Below are 24,031 nucleotides of genomic sequence, written 5' to 3'. Positions count from 1 at the left end.
ATTTACATACATCTACCAACAGCGCATGTGCTGTATTAATGTAACTGAGCAGTTAAAAATTTACTGTGTACTATACTGTATACATTAAAAATGAGATCCTTCCTTGACCACATTACAATCAATAGTTTATACCTTAATACCATTTAAATTCTGAAATAATTTAAGTGCGGTTGCAGTTCACCCCCTGAATATGCCCACTATGTCGCGCTCACATGGGTCCAGGAAGCTGAGAGCAGGAGAGCCTATATTGTGCTAGTCAGGGAGAGACTGGGGGGAGGGAGGAGGATGTTCTAGTCCAGGCATGCTCAACCTGCAGCCCTCCAGCTGTTGTAAAACTACAACTCTCATCATTCCCTGACAGCCTACAGCTATCATCCTACAGAAGGGCATTGTGGGAGTTGTAGTTTTACAACAGCTGGAGGGCCACAGGTTGTGCATCCCTGTTCTAGTCAATTGCAGTTAGATAAATATTTGTAGTGTTTGAGTGGAGTTAGGCTTTAGCCCTCCTGCACACGACCGTATGGCTTTTTCAGTGTTTTGCGGTCCTTTTTTCACGGATCCGTTGTTCCGTTTTTTGTTTCCGTTGTGTTTCCATTTCTGTTCCGTTTTTCCGTTCCGTTTTTCCGTATGGCATATACAGTATACAGTAATTACATGGATAAAATTGGGCTGGGCATAACATTTTCAATAGATGGTTCCGCAAAAAACGGAACGGAAACGGAAGACATACGGATGCATTTCCGTATGTGTTCTGTTTTTTTGCGGACCCATTGACTTGAATGGAGCCACGGAACGTGATTTGAGGGCAATAATAGGACATGTTCTATCTTTAAACGGAACGGAAAAACGGAAATACGGAAACCGAATGCATACGGAGTACATTCCGTTTTTTCTGCGGAACCATTGAAATGAATGGTTCCGTATATGGAACGCAAAAAACGGCCAGTAAACGGGGGGAAAAAACGGCCATGTGCAGGAGGCCTTAGGGTGATTTCACACAAAGGTTTTTGCTCGCGTTTTTCTGTAATTGTTTGTTTTTAGTGGTATCTTGTGCCTATTTTTTTTGCTATAAAACACCAGCTCTAAATGTTAGCTAAATGTCCATGGGAAATATTAAAAGCAGGACACTGAAACATTTTTTTCTTTGCATTTTTGTTCATTTGGTAGCTCTTGGCATGTTTTCAGACATTTTCACCCCTCTATAGAGGAGAAATGCCATGAAGAAAACTCTAGTGGTAGGACACACTTGCAAACAACGCTGGAAAAAATGCCACAATAAACATGGCAAAAATGCAACAGAAACGCATGCGGTTATTCTGGTGTTTTTCGGGGTAAAACATATGTTCGTGCCAAATTTGTGTATGTAGAGACTCAATGAGACATAGGCTAGGGCTACACGGTGACTTCACATGACTTCTTGTTGCCAAAAAGTTGTGCAACATGTTTTATAATGATAGCCAATGGTGTCGTACTGCGACATGCTGCGAGTTGCAAGTTGGATTGGTTGTCGCAGTCGCAGCATGACACGTCGACCCCATTGACTGTCATTACAAAAAATGTTGCGCGACATGGGTGCGACATGAATGACCTGTCGCACGACACATGTTGCAATGTAGTTGTTCCCTTTTTGACGTGTGACTTAATGTCGCGCAACATATGTCGCTGTGTAGCCCTGACCATAACACAGGCATTCAGCATATGACCTGAAAGAGGCTGGCTGTATCTAATAAAATTTGTATTATAATATATAATAGATCTGCCTCATAGGCTTACAAAGATAAATTATCTCAAGTCACTGAAGATGAAGTCTATAAAGTCTATAACTTCTGTGTAATAATCAGCAGAAGCACAGCTTAAAGGGGTTGTCTCAGATATGGATAAATAGAGATGTGATGAGTAAGACATTTTTCACGTAGGTGAGTCATAAGCTCAGTTTTTATCAGACCCATGATGGATATGGCAGATCTGTTCTGTATTGGATCGGATTCGTAATATTTTAAATGAAAGGGCTTGTCTCACTTCAGCAAATGGCATTTATCATGTAGAGAAAGTTAATACAAGGCACTTACTAATGTATTGTGATTCTCCATATTGCTTCCTTTGCTGGCTTATATTTCAATCACATTATATACTGTACATCCAGGGGTTATGATCCCCCTGTAATCTACCAGCAGTGGTCGTGCTTGCACACTATAGGACTAAGCACCTTTGCAGTCCCGGCCACCAGAGAGGCCAGCACATACTATACCTTTACTATAGTATGCAAGCATGGCCATCGCTGCTAGATTGCACCTGAATATATAATGTATAATGTGATGGAAAAATAAGCCAGCAAAGGAGGCAATATGGACAATCACAATATATTAGAAAGTGCCTTGTATTAACCTTCTCTACATGATACATGACATTTGCTGAAGTAAGACAACCCCTTTAACTTAGAACTGGTCAGTCAGATTTTCATACATTTTTGAGCAGAATAGCACAGCATTTTTATATGTTGCCACCAGGAACAATTTGATCTCAGATGGAATATACATTTCGATTCTGGGCACCAGTTCATACAAATGATGCCCTGGAATTAGAAAAAGTGCTATGAAATATAAGAAAAGTAACAATTAAAAAAAGGTGAGAGCAACTAAACTGATAAAGGGCCTGAAGGATCTTCGTTATGATTAGAGAAGAGGCATTTAATGGGGGACATGCTGGTCAGTAGACAACTTCAAAAAGTCTTACAGTAGATTATTATTCCAACTGAATATCAGTAACTCTTCTAGAAACACTTCTAGAAATGTGTCGAATTCTTCTGAATGTTGACACTTAGAATCAGAAGGGACAGATTGGTTCATGCCTATGGGTTTTGTACCTTCCTCTATATGAATCCACATGATTTCTATCCCTTGGTTGAACTTGATGCAATGGACATATATGGTTTTTCAAATGTACTAACTATATAACTATGTAACCTGGCACCAGTCACTCTGAACAAAGCCTTAATTTTTTTTGTCCTTTGGCAGCAAAACCTAAACTATACCCTCTGTGAAAGCTAATTGTGGTCTTGTTAGTAGACAATATAATTCATAACAAAGAAGACATAAAAGACACTAGATGGCACATGTTATGGGAGTGCTGATGATGTAGTTGGAATCATTCTTTTGACATGAAGAAGCCTGTACTTCTACATCACTGTAAATATCATTGGCATTGCTAACAGGGTATGGTATAACATGATGGTGCATGTGACAAACTCTACAGCTCCAGTAACATGACTTCTTAGAGAAGTAGCATCTGTATCCTCTTAGATGTGATATTTCCAGAGTAACACTAGACCAGTCAGCAGGGTTGAAAAGATCTTCACCTGATTGAAGGCCCATTTACACATTCAGAAGACCATGTTAGTTCCTGACTGATGCCTAGCGTAAGGCCTCATGCACACGGCCGTAGTTTTGGTCCGTATCCGATCCACATGAGATGCAGACCCATTTATCTCAATGGGGTCGCAAAAGATGTGGACAGCACACCTGTGTGTTGTTCGCATCCATATATCCATTCCACGGCCCTGCAAAACAGAAGAAAATGTCCTATTCTTGGCCATTTTGCAGACAAGTATAGGACAGTTCTACAGAAGGTAGGACGTACTGTTCTGAAAAATGTGGAACGCACATGGCTGGTATCTGCAATTTGTGTACTGCAAAAACGGCAATGGCCATGTGCATAGACCTAAACATGGGCATTTACTGGCTAATCAGATCTTTTTGTGTGGGCATAAAAAAGCTGGCTGAACTTGTGAAAAGTGAATGTGCCAGCAATATGCAAACTGAATGAGGATGAACAATCATACTTACCATCATCCATCTGCCTTTCAGTTTGCTTTGACCTTTGTGAAAGGTTGTTTAAATGAGTGCCCATGTAAAAGAAGCCTTAGCTGTGTTGTCCTTAGGGTACATATGTAGAGATGAGCAAATCCATTCCAACGAAGTGGAATTCGATCCAAATTTCAGGATAAATTCAAAGCTGAATTTCCTCGTGCTTTGTGGCATCGATTTAACCTGAATTTGTGTAAACAACAAACAAAAAAAAAAATCATGCTTATCTCCTCCATTTGCTCGCGACGGCCTAGCCGCTGCCATCTTGATTGAAGTTCTCAGCCAAAATCCAGTGCATGGTGACATATGAGGTCACCATGGCAGCCGGTGTGACAACGTTCTCTCGGGCCCCGCGATATTTTGCGCAAGATCTTGATAGCTGCGGCCGGCCCGTTGCGAGCAAATGGAGGCAGTAAGTATTATAAAAAAAAAAAATCTTTTCATTTTACACTGTATTATTACTCTCAGATGCTGCGATCATGTATAAACGAGGCATCCGAGGGGTACAATGATGGGCAGCAGTGCTAGCAAAGTAATTTGACACAAAGCAATTTTTTTTGTAAAATTCCGCGAAGTAGCTGAATTGAAATTTGCTAAAGTTTGCTCATCTCTATACATATGTTCACATGTGGCATATTTGCTGCAGAAATTTCCTAAGAACCTATCCTTACATTAATGGGTTAGTTTCTGCATCCCGTGCATGGATTTCGGCAAGTTCTATTTAGATGAATGGGACAGCAGAAGAAATGACTGCAATAAATTTGCCGGGTATGCTTCCACATAAACCTATCCTTCCTGTGTTTCCCCATGACATCACCTGTGACCAGGGTTGTCAACCAGAATTTTTCTTTTTTCTTTACAACTTATCCCAAAATCACGGACAGCCAACATTTTTCACGGACAAATTGAAAAACCATAATGAATGATAAAGATTAGAAGTAATCCATGTCTATAGCTCAATTTACTGATAACACCTCATCACCAGCATTTACTGTGAGCTGTAAAATGATAATAATTACCACCATAATAATCTAGTCAAGAACCACCAGCCTTAAAAGAATCATGGGCACGCCTATTTTTTTCACGGACACGCCTATTTTTTTTAAGGAAAAAGTTACCAATTTTTACGGATTGTCCAGAAATTTCAGGATGGTTGGCAACCCAGTTTGTGACGTGGAAGATAACAATGATGAAATGCAAAGAACTAAAGCTTGTTTCTAACCTCATCACTTCTGTGATGTAACATCCAAGCTGCTGTGACCACTGAGGCCTGTGATTGGCCGCAGTGGTCATGGGATCAAGCTGCTTCCTGGTCCTGTGGGGACTGGAACCGGCTGGGAATGAAGCAGCTGCGGGACTGCAGACAGGTGAGTGAGATTTTTTATGTTCAGGGGGACAAGGGAAGATCCCAGGGGAGGTTGGCTTCAAGGCTGGACAATCCCTTTAATACTATTTGCACTCAACTAGGGGAAAATTCGAGCAAGGTTCTGTGACTGCATATATTTAACACAGAGTATGGAACGTCCTAATGAAATGTGAACTACAGAAACTCTTGCTATGATGATTAAATATACCAAAAACTGTTATTAATATACAGTGCTTTATTCTTCTTTCAAGCATGCATGATGTAGTTACCAGGTAAGCATGTCTTGTAGTTTGCAAAAAAAAGAAGGCATGAAATTGTTGGAAAAAGGAAGCTATGGTTGAGTTGAGGTGGCAGTTTGTTCTCCTATTATCCTGTACAAGAAATAAGACAAGATAAGGTATACCAGAAGAAAAAAGCAGATCCTCAGGAGTTAAAACACTGTGGTTTATGTTTTAAAAGCATATACATAAAATCCTTGTGTAATGCGTTTCGAATGGGGTTCCCCTTCTTCACATGTATTTGATAAAGAATGAGAACCCCCTTCGAAACACAATGATTTTAGTGTATATGCTTTTAACAAATAAACCACCATGTTTTAACTTCTGAGGATCAGGGTCCCGATCTATCCTGCTTTTTTCTTCTGGTACATCACTGCATGTGGGGATCTCATTGGGATCACCACTCTGGACCGTGTTGTGACGATCGTCCCAGTAGCTGCTTTACTAGTACATGCCCATATTAGTTTATATCTGGTAAATGGCTATTCGTCTTGTTTCCGGATGCTTTCACAAACGGTTTTGTGGTTTTCTTCTCATTTTAGTTTATTTTTAGTATACAGCATTTAATAACATCATAGTTGGGGGACACATAAGGCTATTAGAAAAATACACAGTTTATCAGTCTTGTGTATTCATCCCAGCCTTTCGCCACCTTCCTTGTCCTCCTTACAGTGATGTATGCAGATATGTATGCTGAAATGTACAGTTTATCCAGAAAGATTTTCTTGAGGAACTTAACAGTTCAAGTCTTGAGGATTTCCTTTTTGTGGTATGGGTGATACATATATATGTTATATGTATGTATGTATGTATGTATGTATATATATATATATATATATACACAGTACAGACCAAAAGTTTGGACACACCTTCTCATTCAAAGAGTTTTCTTTATTTTCATGACTATGAAAATTGTAGATTCACACTAAAGGCATCAAAACTATGAATTAACACATGTGGAATTATATACATAACAAACAAGTGGGAAACAACTGAAAATATGTCATATTCTAGGTTCTTCAAAGTAGCCACCTTTTGCTTTGATTACTGCTTTGCACACTCTTGGCATTCTCTTGATGAGCTTCAAGAGGTAGTCCCCTGAAATGGTTTTCACTTCACAGGTGTGCCCTGTCAGGTTTAATAAGTGGGATTTCTTGCCTTATAAATGGGGTTGGGACCATCAGTGGCGTTGAGGAGAAGTCAGGTGGATACACAGCTGATAGTCCTACTGAATAGAATTTGTATTATGGCAAGAAAAAAGCAGCTAAGTAAAGAAAAACGAGTGGCCATCATTACTTTAAGAAATGAAGGTCAGTCAGTCAGCCGAAAAATTGGGAAAACTTTGAAAGTAAGGGCTATTTGACCATGAAGGAGAGTGATGGGGTGCTGCGCCAGATGACCTGGCTTCCACAGTCACCGGACCTGAACCCAATCGAGATGGTTTGGGGTGAGCTGGACCGCAGAGTGAAGGCAAAAGGGCCAACAAGTGCTAAGCATCTCTGGGAACTCCTTCAAGACTGTTGGAAGACCATTTCAGGTGACTACCTCTTGAAGCTCATCAAGAGAATGCCAAGAGTGTGCAAAGCAGTAATCAAAGCAAAAGGTGGCTACTTTGAAGAACCTAGAATATGACATATTTTCAGTTGTTTCACACTTGTTTGTTATGTATATAATTCCACATGTGTTAATTCATAGTTTTGATGCCTTCATAGTCATGAAAATAAAGAAAACTCTTTGAATGAGAAGGTGTGTCCAAACTTTTGGTCTGTACTGTATGTATATATATATATATATATATAGTGTGCACACAGTGATGTCATAATCTGGCCCATTCTTTGATCCTTTGTATTAGGCCTCTTGCACAGGAACATGTGCGCCCCGTGGTCCCCCCCGGGCCACAATGCACGAGCACAGTCCGTGGGGCAGCCGCAGCGGATTGCGGACCCATTCACCTTAATGGGTCCGCGATCTGGCTGTTCCGCAAAAAGATAGGACATGTTCTATCTTTTTGCGGAACGGAAGTACGGGAAGAAACCCCACGGAAGCACTCCGTAGTGCTTGCGTAGGGTTCCATTCCGTGCTTCCGTTCCGCACCATTCCGAAACTCCGGATTTGAGGACCTATTGAAGTGAATGGGTCCGCATCCGTGATGCGGAATGCCCACAGAACGGCACCCGTGTATTGCAGATCCGCAAATGCGGTCCGCAATACGGCAACGGGGCGCACACGTTCGTGTGCAAGAGGCCTTATAGTGTTTTTTCTAAGGTTTAAATATTGATAAAGTCATAGTAATATATGCAGATGATATCACACTATGCATACTTTGGAGGAAGCAGGAAATAAACCAGATGATGGTTGGTAGACTGACCATAAACCAGCATCGCCTCCCCCCCTTCAAATAAATGCTAACTCATTTTAATTGTTAATTTACATTGCTTTTACTCAGTGGATTTTAACGGAATACTTCCATCAATCTTTAATCACATATTAGTAGCCTATATGTGAATATATTTCATTTAAAAAATGATGGTTTTCTGGATATATATTTTTTTAAAGAGGACCTTTCATCGGTCCAAACATTGTGAACTAAGTATCATGATCTGTACAGCGGCACCCAGGGATCTCACAGCACTTACTATTATCCCTGGGCGCCGCTCCATTCTCCTGCTATGTCCTCCGGTATGTTCGGTCACTTGGTTATAGTAGGAGGAGACTGCCCTTGTTCTCCTGGGCGTCTCCTTCTCCTAGGCTGTAGTGCTGGCCAATTGCAGCGCAGAGCTCACAGCCTGGGAGAAAAAACCTCCCAGGCTGTGAGCTCTGCGCTGCGATTGGCTAGCGCTACAGCCTGGGAGAAGAAAACGCCCAGGAGAACGAGGGCAGTCTCCTCCTACTATAAACAAGTCCACTAAGTCTCTGCCTACTATAACCAAGTGACCGAAGATACCGGAGGGCATAGCAGGAGAACGGAGCGGCGCCCAGGGATAATAGTAAGTGCAGTGAGATCCCTAGGCGCCGCTGTATATATCATGATACTTAGGTCCTCTTTAAGTCACTCCATGTATCCTACTTCATGCCCTAACTCTTTAAAGGCTATGGAAATCTTTGGTGTAATTTCTTTTGATTGTTGCATTCTACTCATTTTGGACTAGTTAGGGTGGGTTCACATCACAGTTATGGATTCAGTTTTTGTTTGCCGTTATAACATAAAATAACAGAGTCCATAAGACGAAAGTCAAAACGGAAGCCTTTAAGAGGCATTCTGTTTTGATCCTTTATAATACAAGTCTATAGGCAGCATAATGAATCCGTCCTGGTTTCCATTATGTAGGAGTCCAGTCCTGCATAACGGAAACCAGGACGGATCCGTTATGCTGCCCATAGACTTGTATTATGACGGAATGCAAAACGGAAGCCTTTAAAAGGCATACCGTTTTGCTTTCTGTCATAATAGAAGTCTATGGGAATCATAACTGATCCGTCTGGTGTCCTGTCGTCAGGACTTTGTTTTCCATCTTGATTAACGGGAACCGGACGGATCTGTTTCCCATAGACTTCTATCATGATGGATCAAAACGGAATGCCTCTTAAAGGCTTCCGTTTTGACTTCCGTCTTATGGATTCCGTTATTTTCCGTTATAACTATGTTATAATGGAAAACAAAAACGGAATCCATAACGCTGATGTGAACCCCCCCCTTAGTCTTTTTTTTTACAGCTTTCAGTTGCAGACTAGCAAACTCTCTGTTTCACACTTAATCCATTAGAGAACTGCTCTGTTGGTTGGATTTTTTGTTCTAGCTGTACGTTCCTGACAGCTCATAAATAATTTAGATAAATTCTTATCAGTTTGATAACAATTTAGCTTCAATGAGAGTTTATGAGCTGCCAGGAGTTCAGAGATGAGGGCTCAGATCAAGCCAACAGAGCAGCTCTCGGACTGATTCAGTGTAAAGCATAAAACAATAGTCTGCAGATACTCTAAAACTGAAATCTGTAGAAGAAAGCCTGTTGAAAACTTTTAATAAAGAGCAACTGAAAAGAAATATAATTGTATCCATATATGAATGGAATGCAATAATTAAAAAGATTCTCCTAAAGCTGTCCATACTAGGCTGTGGTTTGGACTTTTAACACAGCAACCAGTCTCTCTTAGCTTTTTCAGTGAGACCACCCCCCTGTAGTGACTCAAATAGAGCATTACACAACATTAATCAATGCAATGCCCTCCTGCAGCTGACCCTCGTGTTTCTGCTGTGGTTTTGCAGTTTGAATGTTGTGGGTCTACCCACAGCTTTAGCCCCATTCAATGGAGCTAATGTGTATGAGGACATCTGCCATATCATATTGTTATCAAAGCAACTTTTTATTTGTTATCTTTGAGGCTAACAGATAATTCCAGGTCAAAGCACCAAAAATAGTTTCCGTTTATTTTTCTGGAGATGACGTACAGCCAAGAACTAGCACCATGTAAGCGGTATAGAACAAGGGGCAGAACAGGTTCTTTCCAGGACCTTTTTTGTATACTGTACAAAGATGAAGTGCAAATAGTATCTGCTTGAATGATGTTTACAGTATGACATTTATTGTTACCAGAAAATGTATTGTGTTCTTGAGGTCTTTTTAGTGTCTGCACTTCTACATTTAGTAGACATTGTTAGGATATTATGCAAGATAATGTAGCTGTAGCTACAAATCAGTATATGAAATTGTATTAAACCTACTTTTTAACTTCTGCAATTCATAAATCATTATAATCAATAGATGCAACTTTGACTCATATTGGAATAGTCATTTTCACAAATAGTCAATATGTCATCATTTCAGTAAATCTGTCACCTCGCTCAGATACTCCTAGTTCTTGCTCACTGGTCAAGTAGACTAGTGAAGAGGGAAAAACTTTCTAGTCACTACACATGAAGTTACTCAAATATGTGAAACCCTGAAGAGAAAGCTGCTTCATAGTCCTTGCTCATGATTTTACTCAAGTATGTGTAGCAATGGGGGTACTTCTTAGCCCCTGCTCCTGTTTTTAGTCAAGTATGTGTAGCACTGTGAAGGAGTAAAGTCTTAGTGGCTGCATATGTTTAAGTAAAAAATTTAAGGAGTAGGAAAGGAGCACCTTCTTCTTTGACACTCAAAAGCACCTTTAGCTCATTGAGATCTGAAGATTCATAAAGAAGATTTTCCCTCTCACTTCATCACCTTCTTCACTATAAATACAGGAGGGAATTAGAAAACATCTGGTGACAAAAGTACTTTAAAGAGGTTCTTCACCTTTGATGTGCTTTTTTTTCAGACCCTCCCCTGTATGGCTAACCCTTCGGTGGTGGACATACTTACCTGATCTCCACCACTGGGTTCCGGCTCCAACACTCCCACTCGGGCATGGATTATGTGATACATGGGTATCAATACAAGCGCTCATCTCCTCATCACCACTGCAGCCATTTTTTTGGTTGCAGCAGCCACGTGACCAGCGGCAAACAGGATGATGTGAGAAGACCCGGGACCTGCGATGGGGGGTTGGAACCCAGTGTTGGAAATCAAGTATGTATGCTCACCACTGCAGGTCCAGCCACACTGGGGACACTGGGGTCTGAAAAAAGCAAAGAGTGAGCGACCCCTTTTAAAGGCTATGTGCACCATCTCAAATATTTTTTATTAAAAAAAGAATCAAAATAAAAATGAAGCAGCTTTGCACTAAGTCTTCATTACAATGTTTTACCATTTTGTATCTGCACCTTCTGTGCTGACTATGTTTCTCCATGGTAACAGACAACAAACTCTGCATTGTCTAACCCTGGAATCATATTCCCTATTCTCTATCCTTATATTCTGGTTGATCTACCACATGTACCATAATACAAAGTAGGGGACACATGGAAAAAGTATAATACTACTGGATTACACTGCACAGAACTTGTTTCTGTCATGTTCTAGCAAGGGTCCTACTGACCCCTAGAACATCTCTCAGGCATAACACACCAAAGCAAGCAGAGATAAACAAGGCAAGGACCAAGACAAATACTTTATACACAGAGATCAAGACACGACAGTAAAATGGACCAGTAGGTAAGGGACCAATGGCAGGTAATACCACTGAACCAAGTGCTCCAGTTTGACTTGGGGCCAAATCCAGAGGGCAGAGACTCAGTTAGGCCCGTTCTTGACAGAGCCCCGGATGGTGGGGATGGACTTAGCTGAGGGCTTACTGGTTGCACCTCCAGGATGGTCCTGGTGCACTTGGCCACTTACCTGTGGAGACTGATGGTGCAAGCACCAGTGGTCCACACAGACAAGGACTGGAACCCAAACAACCACACAGGACACAGTTCAGACAAGACAATGGGAACCAGAACTCAAGCAGATGCCTGGACCACATGCGGAATGACACATGGCAGTCACAGGCAGAGCTGCCCAAACAGGCAGACAAGTAGATGCCTGGGCTGGACCTCATGCGGAACGACACATGGCGGTCACAGGCAGAGCTGCACACAGACTAGATGTCCTCCCTCCGGAGAACCTAGAAGACCTCTCACCGAAGGCATAGACTCAGACTAGCAGATGCCTGTTCCCCATGCGGAGTTAGTTCATGGGCCAACAGACAGAGCTGCACACAAGACATAGAACCAGACTAGCAGATGGCTGTTCCCCATGCAGAGTTAGTCCATGGATGAACAGACAGCTGCACACAAAAGATAGAAACAGACTACCAGATGCCAGTTCCTCATGTGGATTTAGTCCATGGGTCAACAGACAGAGCTGCATACAAGACATAGAAGCGGACTAGCAGATGCCTGTTCTCCATGCGGATTTAGTCCATGGGCCAACAGACATACAGTAGCTGTACACAAGGCATAGAACCAGACTAGCAGATACCTGTTCCCCATGCGGAGTTAGTCCATGGGCGAACAGACAGCTGCACAAAAGACAGATACGCAGCGTCACGATACGTGTTTACATATACATACACCATAAATATGCAACACACATAAATACACCATATACATGGTACACATACATAAATACATCATGTATACACTACACACACATACCACAAAACTTTTAAAAAGCCTAAGGAGCTAAACTATCAGTGTCGCGTGATTTTTTTTTACAGCCCTGGCCCACACCTCTAACTTCTCCCAATGTCTATCTGTACATGTCCTAACCCTGCTTAGTCTCCATTGTGCCCCCCACACAGTAGTTATGCCAGATCTGGGATGGTTGGGAGGTATGCATACATAAACAGACTATATAGACACTACACTCACATAATCACATATACAATATACACCATACAGTATATAAATGACACCTAGGCTACACTTACCGTAGATTTACCTACACCATATACATTTTATACACATTTGTACATAGCACTTAATACATATTTGCATACATATTATATTCTGTGCTATCGAGAATACAGCACCACATACCTCTTACATCAAGTGACTTCTCCTCTGATGCAGACCTTCTCTTTCTTCATCTTCTCCGTTGAGACCAGACCGCCATGATGATTTTTCACCCATCTCTCGTCTCTGCAGTTTGACAAAAGACATCTTAAGTTCCTACTTTTCTATCATCCTCCTACCTTCTTAACAACTCATCTGCCACCTTCAATAATAATAATAATAATAATAATAATAATAATAATAATAATAATAATAATAATAATAAATAATAATAACATGCACTAGTTCAAAAATGCTCCCATTCTGTGTGCCAGTACAAAAAAATTCCCTCAGTGCCCCCAGTTGAGCTAATGTCCCCATAGTGCCCCCATAATGTGTGCAAGTATAAAATACCCCTATATAATGTCCCTAGTAGTGCTCCTCTTCTCCATAGTGCCCCCATAATGTGCCAGTATAAGATTCCCCCATAGTGTCCCCCAGAATGTGCCAGTATAAATGCCCCTTCTTCGTGCCCTCAGAATGTGCCTATATAATATGCCCCCATAGTGTTCTCCCCCCCTCCAACACCATAGTGTCCCCATAATGTGCCAGTATAAGATGGCCCCATAGTGACCCCATGATGTGCCAGTAATGCCCCCACAGTGTCCCCCATGTGCCAGCAATGCCCCCAGTAGATGCCCCCATGTGCCAGCAATGCCCCCAGTAGATGCCCCCATAGTGTCCCCCATGTGCCAGCAATGTCTCCAGTAGAAGTCCCCCATAGTGTCCCCAAGGATGTGCCAGTAGATGCCCCCATAGTGTCCCCCATGTGCCAGTAATGCCCCAGTAGATGCCCACATAGTGTCCCCCATATGTCAGCAATGACCCTAGTAGATACCCCCATAGTGTCCCCCATGTGCCAGCCATGCCCCCAGTAGATACCTCCATAGTGTCCTCCATGTGCCAACAATGCCCCCAGCGTGCCACAGAAAACAAAACAAAAAAAAACACTTACCTCCACGCTGTCAGCGGTGGGATGCAGGCCTATTTCTGCCTAGTGTCTGCAGCCTATCAGAGGAACAGGGAAGGGAGACGCCTCCCCCTTGCCCTGCTGCAGTGTTCATCTGCATCGCCATCCTGACGACGGTGATACATATGAATGTAGAGAGATGAGCGCTTCCACAATACAAGCGCTCATCTCCTGCAGCACTGGATCGGGATTCAGCCGGTAACACGGTTCTCCGATCCAGCTGTAATTTTAACAACCAGATCTAGAGAACCGGAGGGAACCAGCTGAATCCCATGCCTGCCCATGGGGAGATAGTCCATGGGCCAGCAGACAGCTGCACATAAGACATAGAACCAGACTTGCAGATGCCTGTTCTCCATGTGGAGTTCGTCCATGGTGGAACAGACAGCTGCACCCCAAAACATGGAACCCAGCAAGGTGACTTTGATGTCTCACTAGGTGACCACACAGACAGGGAAGATGGAATGTCTCCAGGTCAGGTGCACAGCTCCTGCACCCAGCAAGGCTGGAGACAGACTGACCCCTAAACCCACAGCACACTGGATCATATAGCAGGATAACAAGGTAATCTGACCACCTAGCTAACACACCCAGAAAGAACAGGGAACGTTAACCCCAAACGAACCAGAGAGAAAAAAGGAAAAGAGTATCCACATACACAGGCCACCTTTCACACCCAAAAAGCTGCAGCCAGCATGCATTCCCAAGCAACCAGCATACACGGGAAGAAGTCTGCAGCCAGTACGCAAGAGAACCTGCAGCCAGCCTGCACGGCAACAGTGTCAGGAACTGCACTGTGGTGCAGACACGGGGAGTATTTACAGGCCACAGCTCACACACTAGAAGGCCAAAGAAACCAGCATATATAGAGGCTAGCCTGCAGCCAGTACGTGAGAGCGCATGCAGTAGCCAGTGACACAGTGAACTGCACTGACAGTTTCTGTCTGTCACCATGGAGAGGAGAAAATTAATGAAAGCCTATTAAAAGGGGGATTTGCTTTTTATTATAGAATTTATGTGGGTAATAAAAAAAAATATTCTGTCTGAAAGTGTGCATAGCTTTTAATTTTCAAGTCTGTAGTCTATTCTAAGAGTTAGTAGACTATTCTAAGAGTTATCATTGCAAGGCCTACCATCATTTTTCATTGTTGATTGACTAATTTTCTCAGTCCCCTCATATTTGTAAAGAGTACCACTAGAAATGAACCACTGTTTAAAGCAGTATTAATTCAAATATGTTTTACAAGGGATTCAATAAAATACTCACCCTCACTTATCCCCTTTCACTGCCATTCTAGTACTGATATGGTCCTAGCTCAACACACTGGAAATTCCAGGAAAGGCCTCCTCAGCCAGTTATTGGCCATAACCACCTCAGCCAGTGATTGACTATGCAGGACTATTCTGGTTTTTTCAGTGTGTTGAGGCGAGACCAGAAATTGAGAACAGTGGGGATCAGAGCAGCGTCGGAACAGCAACGACAGGGGATTGGTAAGGGTGAGTAAGGCTTTTTTTTTATTTTTAACCTCTTGTGATCCAACCGTTGCACAACTCCTTTAATGCTAAAGATGAAGCAAGCAATTAAAATAATATGCAAATCTAATTTATCTATAATGCATACTATGGCCTCCTTTTAGATAGATTTGCAGACACCATGCTTAATTCTAAGCACTTATACATTTTGTAACGTTCTGTCTCCATAGATGACCTGGAGGATTCAGAGCTAGTGGCTGAGGAGACCCCACTGGGGAAGGAAACTATCTCCTTGGGAGTGGGAGAAGGATATATCACTGGTAATACCTGGTGTAAAACCAGACATGTTCTTCAAAAGAGTCTGTGAAGGCTCTGTGTTGCTTAAACATTGTAAGATGTGAGCAACAATGCTATAACCTTTAATGGAAAATTACAGTAAACTCACTTTAATGTATGGGCATGTAAGGGAATATAATTTAATAAATGTAGGTCTAGTACTCTGGCAAAAACTCTGTTGTATATGGACTACAGGTAAGTGACTGGACACCAATAACTAAATTATGAAGACAAAGTTATCCAGTAGATAAATCCATCTGGAGAGTTCTTATTTATCTCAAATAATTTCTAATAAGAACTACTACTACATATACTGACCCTTCTAAATCTTAAACTGTTAATGCATGCTAATTTGTAAAGAGTATATGCACTTTATATGATGCGTTATTGCATCGTTTCAAGTTAGTTTTCTCTACAATTTTCTTGTTTTGAGTAATTAATTTGCTGTAGATTGATCAACACTATGAAAGTAAAAAAGTATTCAAAGGTTTATATATATATTGTGGGGGTTAGCTTTTCTCCGGGGGTCATTCACACAAGTATCTTTGCTAGACACCAAGTTTCAGGTCCAAACATTGCTTTATTTGACACCTCAGCAAAACAAACATAAATGATACAAAATAAACACCTGCCGGACTGGGCTCTAACTAAACATAACATAACCTGACTCCCCTAAAGCACTGTTCACACACAATGTCATAACATGCGGCTTTCCCAGCCCAATGTCCATCAGCCTCCTGGCTGTACAGAGCACCATTCACACACGGTCTAAAGTCCAGTGCCTTTATGGGGAGTGTGGCCCAGTAGTCCTCCTGACTCCGGCCTTGTGACCACTTGTGCCCAAGCGTCACGGCGTCCCCCAACATTCCGGCTAGCACCTAGCCCCCGTGGCCCCTCAGCCAGCCCAGCTGAGACCACTCTTCCAGAGCCTCCAGCAGGACTGTGTTTCACAAAAACTCTGTCTCCTTCCCCAGACTGGGAGCCACACCCAAGTCCAGCAACAGGATTAAATACCATCCCTGGACATGGGCATATTCCAAAATCGGGGACTGGAGCATGGGGAACAGGCACCCACCCAACACATTGCCTGTTCCCAGTAAAAGCCCGCCCCGGACTAGCTGGAGCCAGCTAAGCTAACTGTCTTGGTGTCCACCAACTAACTTGGTGGCCACCTATATCTAGGGCCTTTACTCCACCACGGCTGGGCCTCTTGGTGACACATTCCTGGTGCAAACAACACCCCTTTTTCATGCTTCCCCGGGACTTTACTGCACCCATCACTATTCACATTGCCACAATATATATATACATATATAAACAAAGATACAAATACATTCACTGCTAAATGAACAATGAAGATTGCAAATTAGGAACAGATTTTGCTGCATAATTGCCTTGAAATTCACCCTATACATTGCAAAATCTTTAGCATAAGGCCTCATGCACACGAACGTATTTTGTTTCCATGTCCGTTCCGTTTTTCTTGTGGACAGGATATAGACCCATTCATTTCAATGGGTCCGCAAAAAATGCAGACAGCACACTGTGTCCTGTCGTTACTATAAACACTGCAGATTTTAGACATGTTAATTCTCTGCAGAAAATCAGCAGCACATCTTTCCCATGGGCCTGTATCCTTAGGGAGAGTTCACACATGACAAAAATTCAGCAGAATGTTATAGTGGATGTGAGCTGGAAACATCAGCAGCAGAATACAGTGGATGAGAATGTAACAAAATTTCGATGAGGAAACTGACCCGGGGTGCAGATTTTCTAATCTGCAGAATGTTAATGTTGGTCATGAAATTGTTGCAGATTTCCCCATTGGATTTAGGAAGCATTCACACGACCGTGTTTTTCTTCCGTGTCCATTCCGCGTCCGTTCTGCAATTTTTGCGGACAATGCACGGACCCATTCATTTCTATGGGTCCGCAAAAATTGTCATCCGTGTGCTGTCCGTTCCTTTTATTTTAGAACATGTCCTAACTTGGCCGCAAATTGCGGTCCGTGGCCCCATAGAAAGTCATTGGGTCAGTAAAAAACGGATAGCACACGGAAATGCATCCGTATGTCATCCGTGTTTTGCGGATCCCTGGACTGAAAACATTCTAGGAAACCCCATTTCAGTTTTTTGCGGACCGTGAAAAACGGATGACACACGGAATCACCACGTCCGTATTATACGGACTTACGGAACGGAAAAGGAAAGATAACTGAAGACATACGAACACACGGATCCGTGATTTGCAGACCGCAAAACCAACACGGTCGTGTGAATGCTTTCTTAATGGGGAAGAAGAAACCTGCAATCAAAACCTAGGGTTGTGAGGATTGATCCAGATTGCGGATCTGCAGCAACATGTATAGGTGTGGCTAATAATTGAATCACTTTACCAATTGCCTGCCAGTCCCAAGGCAATACTTTCTTGTCCCCAGTGGTCTCCTATTATAGCCCCCAGCAATGATATGCAATGTGGACATGTGACCAATGCAGCCAGTTACAAGATCTTTGCTGGAACTGGGTGATCAGAGTCTGCTGGGAACCAGGGAAGCATTGTCATGGAAACTCCAGGGGATTGGTGAGAGGAATATACTGCTTTTTAATGCTGGTTGGAAGGCAAATGACATTATGGGAATTCTGAGATCATTTTGATAATGTGAGAGTGTAATGTGTATATATTCTGTTCCTATCTTAGGCTACTTTCGGAAATGCCCGCCGGATCCGCCGATCTGCCACTGACTGAAAGCATTTGTGAGACGGATCTGGATTCGGATCCGTCTCACAAATGCATTGCAAGGACGGATCCGTCTCTCTGCTTGTCATGAGGACAGACGGATCCGTCTTGTACATTTTTTCACATTTTTACCGGTCTGCGCATGCGCAGGCCGGAAGGACGGATCCGGCATTCCGGTATTCTGAATGCGGCGCTAATAGATTCCTATGGGGAAAAATGCCGGAATTCAGGCAAGTCTTTAGTTTTTTTTGCCGGAGGTAAAACCGTAGCATGCTGCGGTTTTCTCTTTTGCCTGATCAGTCAAAATGACTGAACTGAAGACATCCTGATGCATCCTGAACGGATTACTCTCCATTCAGAATGCATGGGGATATACCTGATCAGTTCTTTTCCGGTATAGAGCCCCTGTGACAGAACTCTATGCCGGAAAAGAAAAACGCAAGCGTGAAAGTACCCTAAATCAAATATTTTTGTGCATAATATTGAATGAATTGGAAAAATGTGAATAGTCTCAGCTAAACCCAGCCTTTTCTGCATGATTGGATGTTAGATATTTCTAGGATAGCCTCTTGGGACTAGTTTCCATAGGGCATAGGGGCATCATAAAATGTGGGTATCTGCTCCAGACTGCCAATGCAAAAAGCTTCTTTACCATCTGACAGACTCTTCAGGACATTTGAATGGGCATTTTGTAATACTGCATTATCTCTGCACTGGCTGCCTGTAACTTTCTTACCTCAGCTAATCACTAAGGGCCCATTCACACAGCAGATTTGCCACTGCAAAATATTCCGCAGTGGAAACTGACACGGTTTCTGCTGCAGTGTTTCACTTTGAATGCTGTGGAACCTTCTTGTGGTTTAGTCCCTTTGCACAGAGCTAAACTGCGAGCAGTGGCGTAGCTAAAGGCTCATGGGCCCTAGTGCAAGAGTTCCGCTTGGGCCCCGCCTTCTCTCAATGCTTTGTGGCCAGGGGCAGGGAAGCACATCGCAATCGTGCTGCCTGAGGCAAAAATTGAACAGGCACTTTCCCCCATGCCAAATTCTTGACCTAACCCCTTCCCTCCAGTCAGAGGTGTAACTTGGCCAGCATGCACTTTCTACAATACCAGTGTCTTCTTATGTGGCACAAGGGTATTTGGGCGCCCTCAGGCAACTACTACCTCTGCACCCCCTGTAGCAATGCCCCTGAGTGTGAGATGACAGCTGCTGTGACATCCAGCGGCATCTGTCCAGACACTGTACCAAGGAGAGATGTCTCTACTTGGAGTGGTTGCGGCCTTAATTCACAACCGGCAGAATTTTGACAGAAAAAGACGCCATGTGAACGGGTCCTTAGGGTTAAAGAAGCCAGTAATAGATATCTCTGAATACATGTCACCTAGCTTAAAGTGAATTCAAAATTCTTCCATTGAAAACAGACAGCAATTTGTCTGTAGTCTCCTTTCAGACATGTAACCTAATAGATGTTATAATGTACTGCTCTCTGGCAATTGGAAACCAGCTGAATGAGTGGAAAAAAATGACTGAATGGAGAAAAATCCATTGTGTAACTAGAAAAACAGTAAAGCAAAATAGACACTGTGGGGGAGATTTATCAAGGCTAATGTAAAGGAAAACTGCCTTAGTTGCCCATAACAACCAATCAGATTCCACCTTTCATTTTTCAGATCTCCTTTAGAAAATGAAAGGATGAATCTGATTTGTTCCTATGGGAAACTAAGACAGCTTTCCTTTGCACTAGTTTTAATAAATCTCCCCCTTTATGTTGCTTCAGAATCTGGAATTGTAACAAAAGCATATTTTCCCTTTAAAATATATGCGGCAGAAAAGAAGATTTTCTTTTACAATACTTCTGTTTCCCTAGTAACAATAGCAAGAAGCAGCTTAGAAATGTCATATGCATGTGTAAAGCTTGCTGCACTATATCTGCACTAAAGTGGCTATCTGGGCCGCAGAAAATAAAGTTTGATAGTCAGGTGTCTAAAAGATGAAAAGAACTTCATGGTTTGGGGATCTGCAGTGCCTGAATTTTTTTTGAATTCTATGGAAAATGTCCATGGCTGTCTATGGTCAAAGGGGGCAAACATTACCTCAGAAACCTATGGCAAATTTTCCCGTATGTAATTACCGTACATACAGCATTGTGCCATACATTTGGGACTGTACTCCGGGCCGGCGCCACCCATGAGCAAGGTAGGCCACCGCGTAGAGCGCACTCTTGCTGGAGGCGCCGGCCCGCAGCGCCGCCTCCTAGCTAATTTATTCACTTAACTTTCCTCTGTGTAATCTCTCACAGGCGGACTGGCAGAGGCCCCGTCGAGCGAAGTGCGCATGCGCCGTCTTCCAGCGCACCTCGTTCGACGATGCCTCTGCCAGTGCGCCTGTGCGAGATTACACAGAGGCAAGTTAAGTGAATAAATTAGCTAGGAGGTGGCGCTGGGCGGGGAGGGGATCTGTGGATGACATTTATGGGGGATCTGTGGATGACACTTGTGGGGGATCTGTGGATGACACTTGTGGGGGATCTGTGGATGACACTTGTGGGGGATCTGTGGATGACACTTGTGGGGGATCTGTGGATGACACTTGTGGGGGATCTGTGGATGACATAGTATGTAGCTGGAGGGAGAAAACGTGGCCTTACCACAATGAAGGGTACAGTCTGTATAAATAGGTGGGCGAAAAAAAGGGGCGTGGTCAATAGGCGGAGTCAAGGGGGCGACAAAATTAACTTTTGCCTAGGGTGGCAAAAATCCTTGCGCCAGTCCTGACTGTACTCTACAGTCAGGGGAATAACTAAAGTTCTGTTGGCCCCAGGACAGATTTTGGACCTTGTCCCCCACCAGTTTGTCACTTGGATGTGCAGGCCTCAGTGGTATTGCTAGGACCGAAAGATAAGTAATTGTACCACCCATTTATACACCACACAATAATAGTACCCCTAAACATTACTAGTGCCTCCTAAACAGTTTTAAAGCCCCTTTAGGCCAGACACATTAATAGTGCTCCTCTCAGTACCTCTCACAGTTAAAGTGCCCCCTTTTGTGCCACCAAACAGTAATGGTGCTTCTCTTTGGGCTCCTTTTCACAGTAATGCCTCTACACACTAGTAATGTCTTCCTGTACTGCCTGTCACGGCTGTATGTGAGCAACAATAGTATACACAGTAAAAGAGCTACTGACCGGACCCAAACTAGGGAGGATAAAGGGTGACCCCTGTCAGACCCTCAAAGCTCTCCCTATGCTTCTAAAGCACATGCCCGGATCCAAATGGCGGAACGAGGCATGCCCACGTACCTAAGACTGATGACCACTGTAACCCCTACAATAGTGGAAGGGGCACGGCCACCGGTGCCCTACTCAGTATATGGAGGGAACCGTGGCCACCTCAGATCCAGTCAGAAAATAATCAGGTACACAACAATGTCTGTACACTTAGCTGAAGGTGTTGCAGCCGCAGAGAAGACGGATCCAAGGACAGCTGGCAATATCCGGAGTGCTTGCTGCAGCAGAACACAGGTCCAGTGAACTGATAGCTACAAGTGAAGATACTAAAGCAAGAGCTACAACTGGAATGAGAACTATAATCCACGCCATACAATAGGAGGAGGGGTGATATAAAGAGAGGGAAATCAAACGCATGAGGAACAGCTGGGAGGAAGGAAACCAAAAGTAAACAGAGCAGTGAGAACTCCTCCCAGCTCTAGTAGTGACATCATCACAGGGGTGGAGAAACAGAGCTGTGAGAACGTCCCAAAGCTCTGGTAGTGACACTGCCGCCTACATATGTTTCTGCTGGCAAATAGTGCTGTTGGTAATGTCTTTTGTGCACCAGACCCCTATAATTGATGCCTCTTTTCTGCCAATGGAAAATCACGTAGATGCAATGTAAACTGTTCCTGATACATGTACACATGTGGTAGCTGTGGATGAACGGACAGGCTATTAATTCAATACCATTCTGGAGCCTCTATCCTTATGGCTCTATGTTGTGTCATTCCTTTATTATTTCTACTAGAAGTTATGAATGAATTGCTAGCAGTCTGCAGTAAGGGTACAGAGGGGAGGTAACCAGTTGAGGGTGTCTTCCTGCACAGTCTGACTCTATCCAATCAGTGCTGCTGGTCTCAGACTGTGCAGGGACACCCCCCCAACTGGAGCCATAGAATAAATGCTCCAGAATGATTACATGATGAATGCATGAAGCTATTAAAGCAGGCATGTCAGGAGTGGTGACAGGTCCTCTTTTTAATAAAACTGTCACATCTGTGATATCTGTTCATCAGCTCGGAGCTGGCATCGATTTCAGTCATTATTTGTGCCAATTTTCTGACATAAATGACAGTAAAATGTGTCCAACGGTGGTGACTCCTCTCCTTCTACTAATAAGGTGGCAAGAGTGGTGTAAAACTCGGAAAAAAAAAATTAGTGACCTTTGCACGCTTGAAAAAAACTGGTACATGTTTAGTAGATGACCCCCATAATCTTCACATATGGCCTGTGTTGAATAAGTGACTATTTTTGCTTTAGAAAAACTGATTTTTTGCTTATTTGTAGTTTATCCCTGGTGACCTATTTAATTTTAATTCAGTGAGCTAACATTGTATGGACGGAATAGATTGCAAGCTCTCTGGTCTAGTGACCTCTTTATGAATTTGTGTGAGCAGATGGTAGGGCGATGGTATAACTGGTGTGGGGTCTGTCTGTATTTTATTAGATCTCCAGGTATTTGGTCATAGCACAGTTACCAAGTAAACGCTGCTCGTTTCCTCTCCTGTTTCTGCCCTTCCTGTTTTCTACAGAAATCTCCTTGTCCTTTTCCATCCTGCGACGTTCCACCCTGGGCCCTAATGTCACTCTGCAGGAGGCAGCTAGGAAGACTCTCTGGGCTCTCGAAAATGACAACAAGGAAATGCTGCTGCTATTCAAGGTAGACTTCTATTGTGTACGTTATGCATTCATGGTGCCGGATCAGTTTTAACTCTTACATGTCATGTTTTCACGCCACAAAAAACGCAGGATGTACTGCTCTGAGAAAACACCATGATTTAGGGGGTTGTGTTGGTCAATCCAACTGAGACAATCACATTGTAAGTAAAGAGATGACATGTTGGAGATTCAGATTAAAATAAAATCTGCATGGGATAAAACAAATCCAGAAAAAACTGCATGCTATTGCATCACCTCTACGTTAGGCCTAGTTCACACGAACGTATGGCTTTTATAGTTTTTTGCGGTCTGTTTTTGAGTTCCGTTGTGTTTCCGTTTCCGTTCCGTTTTTCAGTATGGCATATACAGTATACAGTCATTTAGAAAAAATTGGGCTGGGCATAGCATTTTCAATAGATGGTTCCGCAAAAACGGAACGGATACGGAAGACATACGGATGCATTTCCGTATGTGTTCCATTTTTTTTGCGGACCCATTGACTTGAATGGAGCCACGGAACGTGATTTGCGGGCAATAATAGGACATGTTCTATCTTTCACCGGAACGGAAAAACTGAAGTACGGAAACGGAATGCATACGGAGTACATTCCGTTTTTAATGCGGA

General features: G+C 43.0%; 1 protein-coding gene across 5 annotated transcripts in view; it reads left to right on the top strand.

Annotated features, from left to right (window-relative positions):
• Nucleotides 1-24,031, top strand: part of SH3TC2 (SH3 domain and tetratricopeptide repeats 2) — a 114,489-nt gene that overhangs the window by 14,759 nt on the left and 75,699 nt on the right. For 3 of the 5 annotated variants that reach the window (XM_040406420.1, XM_040406406.1, XM_040406398.1), the window contains exons 3-4: nucleotides 15,634-15,723; nucleotides 23,280-23,407. In XM_040406420.1, the coding sequence (XP_040262354.1) occupies nucleotides 15,634-15,723; nucleotides 23,280-23,407 (218 nt within the window). Of the gene's footprint in view, nucleotides 1-10,735; nucleotides 11,054-15,633; nucleotides 15,724-23,279; nucleotides 23,408-24,031 lie in introns of those variants that run through there. The other 2 variants (XM_040406426.1, XM_040406413.1) reach the window with 2 other exon arrangements.

Source organism: Bufo bufo, chromosome 1 (genome assembly GCF_905171765.1).
Source record: "Bufo bufo chromosome 1, aBufBuf1.1, whole genome shotgun sequence".
Lineage (NCBI taxonomy): Eukaryota > Metazoa > Chordata > Amphibia > Anura > Bufonidae > Bufo > Bufo bufo.
Note: the sequence above shows the minus strand (reverse complement) of the source record. Positions and strands in the feature narration are given on the sequence as shown.